Below are 15,211 nucleotides of genomic sequence, written 5' to 3'. Positions count from 1 at the left end.
GAATCAGACTACACTAACGCTACAGGTAGTGCTAGCAGGCTAGCGTTAGCTGACGTGGCTAACTTTACCAACCGAGGTCGCATCAAGCGTCTGCAAATCGGTTCTGTGCCCTCCCGTTTCCAGTGGAACAACTGGGGACTGCCAAGAAGGGAGTCTGCTTATAAAAGAGCATCAACTCGCTTAGGCCATGACGTTTGTCCAGCCCTTCCTCTGGAGCAGCCCCTACCATGTGAGGAAGAGGCGATGGAGGAGGTCGCAGCTTCGGTGGTGATGACAGAACATGATTACGGTTCTGCTCCTAAACCAGGTATGTCAGTGTTTGCCGGTGTTCTGAAATGTTGGACTACCTCCTCATGATGACCTACCAGCTTCATCACAAGTACAAACATTGCATTTTATATCTTACTTGATTAAACGTAAAGGTGAATATTGAGCTATAAAAAGCTATTTCATGTAGCTTTAGAGGTCCAAAAAACTTCCAATATGCAAGTCACAGACAAAATCTGGGTCAGATGTTTTAATTTTTTCTCTCCTCTCATACAGGTGCACTGGATGCTGCTGCTGCACACATACAGCAACTGGAAGACAAAATCAAGGAGCTGACAACAGAGCTGTCACAGCTGAAAGTGGGTGAAGTGCATTTTCACCGATTTTGTGTCTCAGACAAGGACATCCTTTTTTACACAAGATTCACGTCAAGATATGTTTTTTGTCACTTCTGGGAGGCAATTCAACCATCTGCCTCCATGGTGGTTTATTGGTCGAAAGCTCAGAAAAAGGGACAAACATTTGAACCCATTTCTCCCAGTCCAACGCGTAGGCTGCAACTGGTTGATGAGTTTTTTCTTTTCTGCTGCAGAGTTGCTGCAGGCCTGCAAGAGAAGGTGCTGGCTGACATGTTTCAGGTCAGTGTGTCCACTGTCTCCCGTGTTGTTATAACGTGGGCCAACTACCTTTACCTGCTCCTTGGCTCCCTTCCCATCTGGATGAGTAAACAGCAAGTCAAGAACACCATGCCAAGCAAATTTGTGCAGTACAGTCCAGATGTTCGGGTAATCATCGACTGCACCGAGGTGCGATGCCAGAATCCATCATCCCTCACTCTCCAGTCTGAGGTTTTCTCATCGTACAAAAACACGACAACCTTGAAGGGATTAATTGGGATTGCCCCATGTAGTGCTGTGACTTTTGTGTCAAGTCTCTTCACCGGCTCCATCTCTGACCGAGAGCTGACTGAACAAAGTGGACTGCTGGACTTACTGGAGCCAGGAGATGGCTGCATGGCAGACAAGGGTTTCACCATCGAGAAGCTGCTAGCTGACCGTGGGGCAATGCTGATTATACCACCCTTCAAGATGACAGGTAGGCATGAAAGGAATGAACATTTCAAATTAAAACTGTGACCAAAATGATAATCATTAAGGTGTGCAGACAAATGTTTAAAAAAGTACTGAGGCACTCACTGAAATAATAGAAATGAACTTATTTCATCTCTAACCACAGCGCAGTTCACCAAAGAGGATGCTCTAAAAACACAAGCAATCGCCCGACTTCGAATCCTCGTGGAAAGAGCAATACGCAGAGTCAAGGAATATCGCATCTGGGAACACACTCTCCCTCTAACCTTGTCTGGGACAGTCAACCAGCTGTGGACCGTCTGCTGTGTGATGACCAACTTCCAGGGACCACTTGATTTAAAAGGCTACATCCCTGTTGAATAGTGTTTCCCCCGATCACATGCATTCAACTGTATACTGAATACATTGTATATATTGAATGAGATGTATATAATGAATGAGAAGTCATTCATCTATAATCAATTGTAAAGGTCAGTCCATCCTGAAAGTATTCAAATAATGTACTCAGAAAAAGGGAATTAATAAAATCTTTCATTCATTTCCTTTATTCATTCAGTTCATTTCACTTTCTGCTGAAGATACACATTCATATATGTACCAAAGAAGTACAGGTCCACCTTCTTTTTCATCTCTTTTATCATTTCATCATCCCTCCAGACCCTTTCGACTGTTAAGTCTCCCTCAGTATCTGTTATAAAATCGCACCAACTCAATCCAGTTACTGCCAGTTGGCCTTGAACCTGCCAGTGGTATTTATGATTCTGCTTCAGTTTTGCCTGACCATTCACAATTTTTACATGTCCTGCCTCAGAAATGCTGGAGATGTCTGGGCACTTAACTTCAGCAAGCCCAAAACACGGAATGGCACTAGGGTCATATACCCTCGCATCGGGGCTAGCCCCGATGTGAGGAGCATCGGGATGGATAACAAATCCACAGCGTGAGACATTTACATTGAAATGTTTTGAATATTGTTCCAGCACCTGTGGCTCGCGTTCAAGGCCCCTTTTCATGGCGAGAGTCTGGTGTACTCCCTTAAGTATCCGCCCTGCCAGGGTCTGACCAGAAGACGGCCCTTTCACATGGCTAACCTCATAGAACCTACTAGCTGTCACTCTAGGCTTGCGTAAAGCTTGCCATAATGGGCACTCAGACTGCTCACGTGTCTGCTCCTCTCTCTCAGCTGCCATCTCGTGTGTCACAGTTAAGCTGTCCAAATGGAGAAACTGTTATGAGTTTGGGTCAACGTTTGGAAAAGTAGTGGGAAATGTTGACCCCTCTAAAGGCAGTTTAGGGAATGTTGGTGCACCTGGGTGTTGGACATAATTTCCGCGTTTGACCACAGGAGGACACTGGTAGGACAGGGGTGAACCTCGCGGCACAGGTCCGAACCTGGAGTCGACCATGGAGAGTTGAGACAAGCCATGCAGCACTGAGGATATTGGTGGTTGCGGCCTGAGGTTTTTCAGTCCTTCCCCAAGAGACAAGACTTGCGGGTCTGGGAGGGATCCTGAAATGTAAAATTAAAAACAGTAAGTGTTAAATTATCCACACATCTCTTGTCTTTCTGGAGAATTGCTCACTGCTGTTACACTACTGTGTGTTATATTTGCTACATAATTATGTGTATAAAAGTGGCAAGATACAATTATGTATTATACGGCAGCCAACAGTATGATATTAGTTACAGTAACATTACCTGTGTATGCTTGATAGAGTGTTGATTTGCATACACTCCTGGCAGATGGCTTTGGTCTCCTAACAACCAAGTCCTGAACCGGCTCTGCATGGATCCCCTGGGAATGATATTAACAAGTAGCCATGATTGTAATAGTATCTTGCTTGTAATGGTGTAAACACTATGCTCGCGGTAGCCACACAGAGTGGCACCGCTTCCAATTCACTCCCATGTTAACCAATGTAGCCAGCTTTGAATAGACTTCCAGTCTATTTTTCAGCTGCCCCGTGTGCCACGCTTCGCTCCGCGAACAGTGTGTCCCAGGCGTAACGTTTGGGATACACTGCTCGTGGAGTTAAGGGTGGCACTTGGGGCAGCTCACGCCACGGCTGAAAAATAGACTGGAATTCTATTCAATGCGGTGCAGCTCCGCGCGGCTACAATGTTACCTTTGTCCTTGGTCGATGCCATGTTTGCAGAGAGCTTGTGCAGGCCACAGGTGGTGGTACAGCTCTCACCTGCAGAACAAGAGATAGAAAAGCAAACCGGGATGTGCTTGTTAACAATCAAAGGTAGACCTCTAGAACCAGTGTCACTCCAATCAACCTGCCCATGTTAACATCCCAGACCACAGCCCTCACCTGCAACATGCTGTAATGGGCACTCTGGAACAACAAGGCCACTAGATGGTTGCACAGAACCTTGCCTGCTGTACAGCTGCATGAGGTTTCTTGAAGTTCGGCTGCATCAGCTTGGAAAACAATCTACATTAAAGACAACACTAATAATGTTAGTTGCTAACATTATTTAGTTAAACTAAAATGAAAATCTTGTTGCAAATGATACAGAAATGTAAGAAAGAGCATTACAATTAACCAAAAATCCTAGGAAATCTGCAACCGCAGTCTAGGAAATCTGCAACCGCAGTAGAGTAGTTAACCCCTTACACCATTAACTTGCTGGATTCAACAAAAAGGATATTAAAGAATTTAAATGCAAAGTTACATTATCATGATATATATTGATATTTGCATACCGTACGTATGTCACAAATCACATGGCTGTTGACTGACTTGATGTAAACAGGCAACAGTGGAAGGGGTTACATTTCTTGCCATTATGCCTTAGCTTCTTAAAATAACCTTCAAATAATGGGGCTGTTCTCGCTTCTTCATCGACCTGTAACACCTAGACCTGACAGCCACCGCCCTGTCAATGATGTTGGACACTGGTGGACAAAATAATTAATGCATATACTGTGGATTTTTCATTCTAGCAAAAGGGACACTCCTATGCTGACGTTAGCTAGCTGACACTGACAGAGGCTAACGTTCTTCCTATCAGAATACAAATTAAAAGGGTGAATTGACTCAGCCTCATTTAAAGGTGAATAATCTTACTTTACTTGGATTTAACGTAGGTTAAACACATTATAACCATACGAACATCTGAGCTGACGCCAAACTGACGTTAGCATAAGCTAACCTACCTAGCTAATGTTATGTTAGCTAGCTAGCTAGTAGCCACTCACCTTCGTAGTCGTAGATGAAGTTCTCGAAAAAGAAACTGTATCCCTTGTCCACTTTGGAGCGGGCTGTGATGGAGTGTTGTTCAGTTAGTCGATGTACGTCAGAAAAAGTTATTTTGGGTAAATTTACCAGGGATGCAGTATAAGTTAACTTATAATCGTCCATCATAGGTTCGCCAGAGTGATGAGTGATCCACCGGAAGTGGCAGTGCACAAAGATCACTGAATGCGGAAGTACTACGTATCAGCGTGATAATGGCCTATTGCGAAGACGGCCAGCGGGTCAGCATATTTTTGTGATTTGTGTAAAACTTGGAATTTGAGTGAGACCGCGTCTTGTTTTGACGTTAGCCTCACAGGGGCGGATCTAGAAAAATATTCATGGGTGGCAAGAGGGTGGCAGGAGATTTTGAGGGGTGGCATCCCGTGGCAAATGTGTGTGAGATCAAAATGAAAAAACTAAAGGCTGTGCAACATGTATGCATAGTCAGTGAACACTGAAATGAATTTGAGGATTATAGGTCACATGACCTAAAAGCTATTGAAGTTTGAAGATTTATTTTGAATAAAATATTTTTTAATAACCTGAGATGAAAATGAACAAAATAAAGGCTTTGCAGCATGAATGCATACATCTTCAACAGTTTAACATTATTTTGACGCTCCTAGTTCATGTTATTGAAAAGCTATTGACTTTTGAAATGTGTAATTTGTTGACGGTCCCTAAACGTACGCGTTGTTTAGGCAGCCAAAAGCATTGGCTAAGCGCCGGTCGTAGCAGTGCTAAACACCGGTTAAAATAACACAATACTGGGCGTCCGAATATCTGTTGAATATCGAACTTCAAACTAACTTTACCACAGTCATCTTTGTTGTTGCTTTGTTGCCCAAAGAATTCACGAGTTAATGTTATTAACCTCAATTCAACAGGAAAAGTAACATTGCAACTCCTGCACTTTTGTAATTATTCTTAGTCATTAATAGATAATTGCTTAACACCTCATTCCTCCGGTGTGGTCTGCTGTCCGTGCCAACGATTTCTTCCTTGAGTTAAAGCCTTCTATGGTCAGTTTGCGCCTTCCTTGTGTTCAAATGAAAGCAACTTCGGTGGCGGTGTGGGGAGGGTGGATGGAGTTGTTTTCGTGCTGCATTTACTTGCATTCGGATATTAGAAATTCGCTCTTGCAAATGTCCGATGAGCCACAACTTTTCTTTGTTTTCAAAGCTGCCAACTGGGGTGGCAGCTGGGGCCACCCCGGTAGATCCGCCCCTGTAGCCTCAGTCAGACTCGGCTCGCCCACTGGCAGTGTGTAGACTACGTTTTGGGGGGCATATTTTCAGTTAGCAGACGGTACTGAATCGCAATTCCATCTGAAATACTGCCAGTGACAACGTTGTTACATTAGATTGTTTCAAAGGGGGTTCGCTTGTTTCAAAGGGGGTTCGCTTGTTTCAAAGGGGGTTCTTAATGAATTATGCAATATCAGGGTTTTTCCTGGGTCAAAATGGGTCTTCGGTGCTCCAAAAAAAAACATGTATATATATTTTTTTTTTCTTATTTTTTCTAATCAATGTATTTATTGACAGTTTAGTGGCCACTCTGTCCATTCGCGCACCTCACAGTTGCGTATTTATCAGACAAGAAGACAGGCTTATCAACTCGATTACTATGATCAAAACAGAACGAGGGTTCGGCTGTAGCCTACTTGAAACATACTTTTGAAAACATATTCGCTGACATGCATTGCACGCGTGATGAACACTGCTTTTTTCTTTTCTTCATCGCTGACTTTTTTTTGCCTTTGGCGCTCGGGATTTGTCATTGGCGCTCGGGAAAACGGCTTTGGCGCGTGCCAACATTTTCTCTATGCAGGAAAAACCCTGAATATGAGTAGGCTAAATGCTTTAAAATATCACCAGAAGGGAAAACGGACCCACCTGCAACCGACGCAAGCAAGCACACCCTACAATTTCCCCAGAAATTGTACCCTCTCTAGTTATTATTTATTTTTGCCCACCTATGCCTCAGTCAATATTTGGACTACATAAACAACCTAGGTGTCAAAAGTTTCGTCTCGGTAGCGATTGAGTTGCTTGTATTTTTATTTACACTCCGTTGCACAGTTTAGGAGGTTTCAACGTTTTTGTGGTAAAAAGTGTCTTCTGTCAACGAAGGGTACCAGTGCTAGCCTTCGTCACTACGTCAGCACACGTTAGCAACGACGCATGGATACAACGTGATAGAGACGTTCTAGCACGCAAATTGGAGCTTGGATTAAGAGTGAAAAATGCCAACCCCCAAAATTACCAACCATTGGGTTTTGTTGAGAAAGCAATTTCGAGTGGAACTGCCATATCAGATTTTTTATTTAGGCCGTGAAAGTCTTTGTAATTTGAGCGAGTGCGGGTCACCCGTGAGACTGCCTAGGCGGCAGCCATGCAAGTGTCATAGTAGTTTAGTATTTTCATAATTTTATAGTTCGGTCAATTCTACACCAGAAGGAGGGCAATGTTATGACGATATGACTATTGTGAAGACACCCAGATGGTGAGATTTTAATGTAGGTTGCTGTAAAAACTTTGATTGGTTTGCTACGTGAGAGCCCCGTCAGCCTCCGTTGACGATTGCGTCAGCTGTTGTCGATCTCTGATGAGTATTTTCTTAATTTCGTACCAGGGTCAATTCTACATCTAAAATCAGAAGGAGGGCAGTGTTTTAACCCTTGTGCTGCCTTCGGGTCACATGACCCAAAGGTTCATAACGAACCGTCGTTGTGTTTACCCAATTTTACCCAATACAAAAACAAATAAAAATAATTTTCTTTTAACCTTCGCAATGTGGGGGGTCTGACGCATGCTTACAAAAATACAAAATTGCTTTACTTTGTTTTTGTATGCGGTAAAGTTGTCGCAATACGACGGTGGGTCACAACGACTGAGGGTCAGAATGACCCGAAGATAACACAAGGGTTAAAGATATGGCGATTGCGAAGACAGACAGCGGGTCAGCATTTTTTTGTGATTTGTGTAAAACTTGGAATTTGAGTGACACCGCGGCTTGTTTTGAAGTTAGCCTCAGTCAGACTCGGCTCGCCCACTGGCAGTGTGTAGTACTGTCTTCAATGCCACAGCTACACTTTATGTCAAAAGAAATGTTCTCATTTCCGGCGCTTTCAAACAATCAGTGAAATGTGGAGCAACAGCAGCTAGCTTGCCTCTAGCAAACTTATTTTGAATTAGCCATTTCCCCCTACATTAATGTCAAACTTATTTACGTTTTGGGGGGCATATTTTCAGTAGCAGACGGTACTGTTTGAATCGCGATTCCATCTGAAATATACTGCCAGTGACAACGTTGTTACAGTAGCTTGTTTCAAAGGGGGTTCGCAGCTGTTTCAAAGTGTGTTCTTAATGAAATATGCAATGGGCTAAATGCTTGAAAATATCACTAGAAGGGAAAAACTTAGAGGACGGACCCACCTGCAACCGACGCAAGCAAGCACTCCTTCACTCACGTCAACCACTCCTTCACCCCGCTCAACCGGGCGGGGTGGTGGGACAGGGTTGCTTCTTTCCCCACATATTAAATACACATCCACACCACTCCCTGTTACTGCCAAATCATTTGAACACCATTGTGATACTAACTGATCCTATCAAAGCATGCTTAATTGTTCTTTATCGCCCACCAGGCCCGCTAGCCGACTTTGTGGAGGAGCTGGACATGCTCCTCAGCGTCCTCCCGGATGATGGAACCCCCCTGATAGTCCTTGGGGACTTCAACATCCACCTCCAAGGAACGCAGGCCGTCGACTTCTTGTCTCTCCTGACCTCCTTCGACCTGACGCTGCTGAGCACACCGGCGACCCACAAGGCAGGCAAACAGCTAGACCTCATCCTGACACGTAACTGTATCACTGACTCTGACTCTGTAACCCCACTGCATATTTCTGATCACTACTTTATCCAATTCTCTATCTCTCTCCCTCCAACTCCTTCTACCTCCCCTCCCCTTGTAACTTTCCGGCGCAACCTCCGCTCCCTATCCCCCTCCCATTTCTCCTCTATTGTAACATCCTCCCTCCCCCCCATTGACGAGTTCTCGTCCCACCCCACTAACACTGCCACCGACACCTTGTTAACCACTTTAACTGCATCACTTGACTCTCTCTGTCCCCTATCAACCAGGCCTGCACGATCTTCTCCCTCCTGTCCGTGGCTTACGGATGTTATTCGTGAAGAACGGTCCACCCTTCGGGCAGCTGAGAGGAGATGGCGCAAGTCCAAAGGCGGTCTGGACCTTGATAAGTATCACTCCCTCCTCAAATCCTTCTCTTCTCACATAACTGGTGCTAAAACCCTCTACTTTCTGAACAAAATTAACTCCGCTTCAAACCCCCACAAACTTTTTTCTACCTTCTCCACCCACCTCCCCCACCCCCTCCCTCCACCCTGACAGCAGACGACTTCTCCTCCTTCTTTGAGAAAAAAGTCGCTGACATTAGCAGTCGGTTCCCTAAACCCACCTTTCCTACCCTCTCACCCTCCATGACTGACCCAACTAAATGTCTAAACTCTTTTTCTCCCCTGTCTGAGGCAGAGATCTCTGACCTCATTCTCTCTCATCGCCCCACCTCCTGTCCCCTTGATCCTATCCCCTCCCCTCTCTTTCAAACCATCTCCACCTCCATCATAACTTTTCTTCTCCATGTCCTAAACTCCTCTCTTACCTCTGGCACCTTCCCCTCTGCCTTCAATCAGGCTAGAGTTACCCCTCTACTCAAAAAACCCTGCCGTCCTCCAGAACTACAGACCGGTATCACTGTTACCCTTCCTTTCAAAAACAATTGAACGTGCTGTATCTAACCAACTGTCTAACTTTCTCTCTCAGAACAACCTGCTTGACCCCAACCAATCGGGCTTCAAGACTGGCCACTCCACAGAGACTGCCCTCCTTTCAGTCACCACTGCCCTCCAGTCTGCCAGAGCGGCTTCCAGGTCATCCATCATCATTCTGCTGGACCTTTCTGCAGCGTTTGATACGGTTAACCACCAGATCCTGCTCGCCAGACTTTCTGAGATGGGCATCACTGGCACTGCACTCCAGTGCAGTGCAGTGATCTCATCCTACCTGTCGGGAAGATCCTACCAGGTTTCCTGGGGAGGCAAACTGTCAGGACCTCGCCAGCTCTCCACTGGTGTCCCACAGGGCTCCGTCCTTGGACCCCTCCTCTTCTCTCTGTACACCACCTCACTTGGACCAATCATCACCTCCCATGGCTTCTCCTACCACTGCTACGCTGACGACACGCAGCTGTACCTGTCGTTCCACCCGACCGATCCGGGGATCTCAGCTAGGATTGAGGCCTGCCTCACAGACATCTCCGCCTGGATGACCGAGCACCACCTCCAGCTGAACCTCGCCAAAACAGAACTTCTCATCATCCCGGCTAAACCCTCCATCTCCCATGATCTCTCAATCACCCTGGGATCTGCGACGATGACCCCTTCATCCTCTGCCAGGAACCTTGGGGTTACCATGGACGACGAGCTCTCCCTCACGGCCCACATTGCTGCGGTCTCCCGGTCGTGTAGATTCACCCTCTACAACATCCGGAAGATCAGGAGATACCTGTCTGAGCACTCCACCCAGCTGCTAGTCCAAGCACTTGTCCTCTCCAAGTTGGACTATTGCAACTCGCTGATCACTGGTCTCCCAGCATGTGCAACCCGCCCTCTTCAGAGGATTCAGAACGCAGCGGCCCGCCTGGTCTACAATCTACCCAGACGCTCCCATGTTACCCCGCTCCTCATCTCTCTCCACTGGCTACCTATCATGGCCCGTATCAGATTCAAGACCCTGGTATTGACCTTCCGAGCAGTGAACGGGACTGCACCCGTCTACATCAAGTCTCTCCTGCAGCCTTACACCCCCACCCGTCACCTACGGTCTTCTTCAGACAACCGCCTGGTGGTCCCACCGCTCAAGACCGCCCGGTCCCAACACAAGCTCTTCTCCTGTCTGGCCCCCCAGTGGTGGAATCAACTCCCCACCTCCATCAGAGACACTGACTGTCTCCCCACCTTTAAGAAAAGGCTCAAGACACACTTGTTCCGGGAGTACAACGGTACTTAGGAATGGTTCGCTTGACCCGATATTAGTTTCCTCAAGGATCACAATGACTCTTGCTTAGAGACTTGTTGCTCTTGTGGTTAGTGGTAACTGATTTAAATTTTTGTACTCGCTGTGATATATTGTTTTTATTATTGTTGCTTGCTTTTTCCACAGGTACACTTGCACTTATAGCGGTTCATGTTGTTTAATTGTAACTTGTTTAACTACATGCTCTTATGGTTCTTCCCTTTGGCACTTACTTTGGTTGTTTACAATGTGTGCTTCATGTTTTGGCTACTCGCGATGTTTTGTGGCTATCTTGTTGTTATGATCAGTGACCTATGCACTTTGTAAAGCTCTCTCTTGGAAGTCGCTTTGGATAAAAGCGTCTGCTAAATGAATAAATGTAAATGTAATGTAAGCACACCCTACAATTTCCCCTGAAATTGTACCCTCTCTAGTTGGGTGTGCTTTGCCTTCGGCAAGGGCACAACCTTTGTTCTCTCACATATATATTATTGGGTGTGCTCAAGCCTTCGGCGAGAGCACAACCTTTGTTCTCTCACATATATATTTATTATTATAATTTATTTTTGCCCCCCTAAATCTTTGTCAATATTTGGCCTACATAGACAACCTAGGTGTCAAAAGTTTCGTCTTGGTAGCGATTGAGTTGTTTCTATTGGGATTTACGTTCTGTTGCATGGTTTAGGCTGAAGTTAAGTTTTTGTGGCGAAAAGTGAAGCTAACGGTGGCTAATTTGCTAGCCACAGTCACTGACGTTACTAACGTCACTACGTCACTAACGTCACGAAAACACGCGTGACTACCTTTGGCAGAACATTCGTTTCGTATCAGTTAACTTGGGGGATAGCTAGGCTAACTATAGCTTTACTGCAAGGCAGCTAATTTGCTAGCCACAGTCACTGACGTTACTAACGTCACTACGTCACGAAAACACGCGTGACTACCTTTGGCAGAACATTCGTTTCGCATCTGTTAAGGGATAGCTAGGCTAACTATAGCTTTACTGCAAGACAGCTGCAGAAACGCCACAAGCAAAGAGGCCAGGGTGATAACTATTTACTCATTTTACTTTGTGATATGACACACAATTGTGATGTGTAATGTACAATATAAGCTGATATTATTAAGGAAGTACATCTACTTTCGGAAACAGTAGTCTACTATGTCACTGAAGTATTAGCATCATGACATTATAGCCTGTGTTGCCCGGGCAACACATACTACAGTGGTCTATGATGTATCTGTTTTCAATCGTTAAAATACACATTCCTCACATATACATTTTCGTTGTAGGGTTTATTCTGACATTAGTAAACGATTTGTTGGTGAAATTACCATTACCTGTGGTTTCAAACCAGTGTAGCTAACTGCAACGCTGTAGCTTACGCGAGACACACTACAAAAACATCTACAGTTCACAGCTGTTTAGGAAGTCAAACGGCGACAGAACATGTTCGGCACTCTCCTTACTTAAATAAAAAGTCTATCTAACTACTAACCTGAACTTCATTGCCACAGCCTAAACGTTGTCAATCTGTTCATGAAAATAATTAATTTCAGCCTAAACCGTACAACGGAACGTTAAATCCAATTCAACCAACGCAATCGCTACCAAGACGAACACAGCAGTAGTCTACTAGTACTGTACCGTAGTAGTACAATTTACCGGGGCAGCTTATCCACACAGGGCTATATCGCATTTTGCGTTGTTACTGACAATAGTCGCTACCAGTGAGCTTTTTATAATTGAGCGATTTTCCACTAAATAAATGTCAAGCTTATTTACGTTTTGGGGGGCATATTTTCAGGTAGCAGATGGTACTGTTTGAATCGCGATTCCATCTTCTACTGCCGGGTAACGTCGTAGAATAATCTTCAAAGGGGGTTCTTTATTAATGAATGAATGCAATGAGTAGGCTACATGCCTGAAAATATCACGAGAAGGGAAAAACTTAAAATGACGTTTAAGTCATAGAGATTAGGTCAATTTTTACACCGGTCTGCCAAATCTATTCGTTTTGATTCAACGATGAGGCTGCCTCTTGCAGGGGAAATGAGAAGACATCTATTTAATTCTACACTTCACTCGTATTTTCAGTTGTAAATGAGCAGCAAAAAAAAATGCTTTTCAATCTATTTAATCTTTATAAATAATAACTATGCATTTTCATATAAAATATACAGAAATCAGTTGTAAAAATGTCATTCAAAAACGGACCCCTGTGCAACCGACGCAAGCAAGCACACCCTACAATTTCCCCAGAAATTGTACCCTCTAGTTATACATCTTCTTCTGCCATGGGAGTCTATGGCAGCCCCTAGAACCGTATTGTCAGAAGTTGTGAAATTTGGCACACTCTTTGGGGCCAGTCCCCTCATCAATTTCACCAAGTTTTATGTCTCCATTTCAAACCCTCTAGCGCCCCCAATGGGTAAAAGTTGAAGGTGTGTTTACACACTTTACTTTTGAACCACATGTCTCATTTTCGGAAATGAGGTATCGTTGTATTCCCTGGATCATGACGAGTCCAACGCACTCTATGACGTATATACCCAGTTATATAGATTCTCTGCCATTTTGAATGTTAAGGAAAAGCGTTTTTCGTATCTCCTCCTACAATTTTTGTCGAATCTTCTTCAAATTTGCCACAGATGATCTTCAGACCAAGCCTCACAAAAGTTATCGCATGGATTTTTGATTTTCGAAATCGTTTGTTAGTTACAGCCAGGGGCGTAGCCAGGACATTATTTCTGGGGGGGGCAGCTCTGGCCAGTCTGTTATTTGGGGTGGCACTTGATTGTCAAAAACGACTAATTTAAAACTCACACACTGCATCACTCAGAGCAGCAGTTTTCTAACGGTATCCAGTGGTTAGCTGCTAGTCTCCATTGAAGCGCTGTCAGAATGGAGGTACGTTGGTTTGTGTCTTGCGCTGTTGATGGGGGTGTGGCCCAACATGTTGCGAATATGGGGCTTAAAGCATAAGTGACAAATGCCAATATAAGACGACTTTATAAAAAAAATACTAATGCATTTATTTCAGCTTTATACCGTTTCTGTCCAGGAAGGTAAAAAAAAAAAATCTAAGTTATCTTCTGTCCCGTCGTTTGAAGCATACATTTTTGCTCCGACATTCGTCTCCCATTATTGATCACTTCACGTTAATTATCGGAGGGCGTGTGTTATCAGCAAACGTTCGCGTTGTCGTGTTAACCCAATATTAGCTAAACTGAGCGACACTGTCATATTATATGATTTGACCTTGGCTGAAAATGGAAGATTCTATAGCTAAGCTAGCGTAGCTATAACTGACATAGCTTAGCTACAGAATCTTCCATTTTCAGCCAAGGTCAAATAGAAGTGTAGAAGAATAGCAACTACAAAATGTAAATGTGTATGTATACATACTGTATATGGTGTGTAGCATCATCATCATCTGCCGCTTTTCCGGGGGTCGGGTCGCGGGGGCAGCAACCTGAGCAGGGAGGCCCAGACTTCCCTCTCCCCGGCCACTTCCACCAGCTCTTCCTGGGGGACCCTGAGGCGTTCCCAGGCCAGCCGAGAGACATAGTCCCTCCTGCGTGTCCTGGGTCTTCCCCGGGGCCTCTTCCCAGTGGGACGTGCCCAGAACACCTCACCAGGGAGGCGTCCAGGAGGCATCCTTATCAGATTCCCGAGCCACCTCAACTGGCCCCTCTCGACGCGGAGGAGCAGCGGTTCTACTCTGCTCGGTCATCCTCCCGGATGACCGAGCTTCTCACCCGGACACCCTGCGGAGAAAACTCATTTCGGCCGCTTGTATTCGCGATCTCGTTCCTTCGGTCACTACCCACAGTTCGTGACCATAGGTGAGGGTAAGAACTTAGATCGACTGGTAAATAGAGAGCTTCGCCTTTCGACTCAGCTCCTTCTTCACCACGACGGACCGATGCAGAGCCCGCATCACTGCGGACGCCGCACCGATCCGCCTGTCGATCTCACGCTCCATTCTTCCCTCACTCGTGAACAAGACCCCGAGATACTTGAACTCCTCTGCTTGGGTCAAGATCTCCTCCCCACTTCGCATTCGGTTGCGAACCTCTCCAGTGAGAGCTGAAGGTCACGGCCCGATGAAGCCATCAGGACCACATCATCCGCAAAAAGCAGCGACCCGATCCTGAGGTCACCAAACCGGACCCCCTCAACGCCCTGGCTGCGTCTAGAAATTCTGTCCATATCAAGTTATGATCAGAATCGGTGACAAAGGGCAGCCCTGGCGGAGTCCAACCCTCACTGGGAACAGGTTCGACTTACTGCCGGCAATGCGGACCAAGCTCTGGCACCGGTCGTACAGGTACCGGACAGCCCCGATCAGAGAGTCCGGTACCCCGTACTCCCGGAGCACCCCCAACATGAGCCCCCGAGGGACACGGTCGAACGCCTTTTCCAAATCCACAAAACATGTGTAGACTGGTTGGGCGAACTCCCATGCACCCTCCAGAACCCTGCCGAGGGTGTAGAACTG

The 15,211-nt window shown here is 45.6% G+C and overlaps 1 protein-coding gene and 1 long non-coding RNA gene across 3 annotated transcripts; one reads left to right on the top strand and one right to left on the bottom strand.

Annotated features, from left to right (window-relative positions):
• Positions 1 to 550: 550 nt before the first annotated feature.
• On the top strand, positions 551 to 1,830 carry LOC134035259 (uncharacterized). 2 transcript variants are annotated; one of them, XM_062480220.1, is made up of 3 exons: positions 551 to 626; positions 860 to 1,362; positions 1,504 to 1,830. In XM_062480220.1, exons 2-3 carry the CDS (start codon positions 897 to 899, stop codon positions 1,719 to 1,721), a joined length of 684 nt encoding a protein of 227 aa, XP_062336204.1. In that variant the 5' UTR covers positions 551 to 626; positions 860 to 896; the 3' UTR covers positions 1,722 to 1,830. The 2 variants fall into 2 exon arrangements, with proteins under 2 accessions (XP_062336204.1, XP_062336203.1); XM_062480219.1 differs by lacking the exon at positions 551 to 626 and having other exon boundaries at positions 663 to 1,362.
• Positions 1,831 to 2,800: 970 nt separating this feature from the next.
• LOC134035164 (uncharacterized) lies at positions 2,801 to 4,819 on the bottom strand. Its single transcript, XR_009932322.1, has 5 exons — positions 4,568 to 4,819; positions 3,678 to 3,800; positions 3,486 to 3,554; positions 3,058 to 3,154; positions 2,801 to 2,868 (listed from the first exon to the last, which is right to left on the bottom strand). It is a non-coding gene; the product is annotated as an uncharacterized LOC134035164 (long non-coding RNA).
• Positions 4,820 to 15,211: the final 10,392 nt, after the last annotated feature.

This window comes from Osmerus eperlanus, chromosome 15 (genome assembly GCF_963692335.1).
Source record: "Osmerus eperlanus chromosome 15, fOsmEpe2.1, whole genome shotgun sequence".
NCBI classification, from domain to species: Eukaryota; Metazoa; Chordata; class Actinopteri; order Osmeriformes; family Osmeridae; genus Osmerus; species Osmerus eperlanus.
The sequence above is the reverse complement of the archived record's forward strand: the minus strand, read 5'-3'. Positions and strand labels throughout refer to the sequence as shown.

Excerpts from the sequence above, each read along its gene's own strand:
- LOC134035259 (XM_062480219.1), top strand. The coding sequence starts at position 747 with ATGGTGGTTTATTGGTCGAAAGCTCAGAAAAAGGGACAAACATTTGAA. Across the intron at positions 1,363-1,503 it reads ACCACCCTTCAAGATGACAG|CGCAGTTCACCAAAGAGGAT; the intron begins GTAGGCATGAAA and ends CTCTAACCACAG.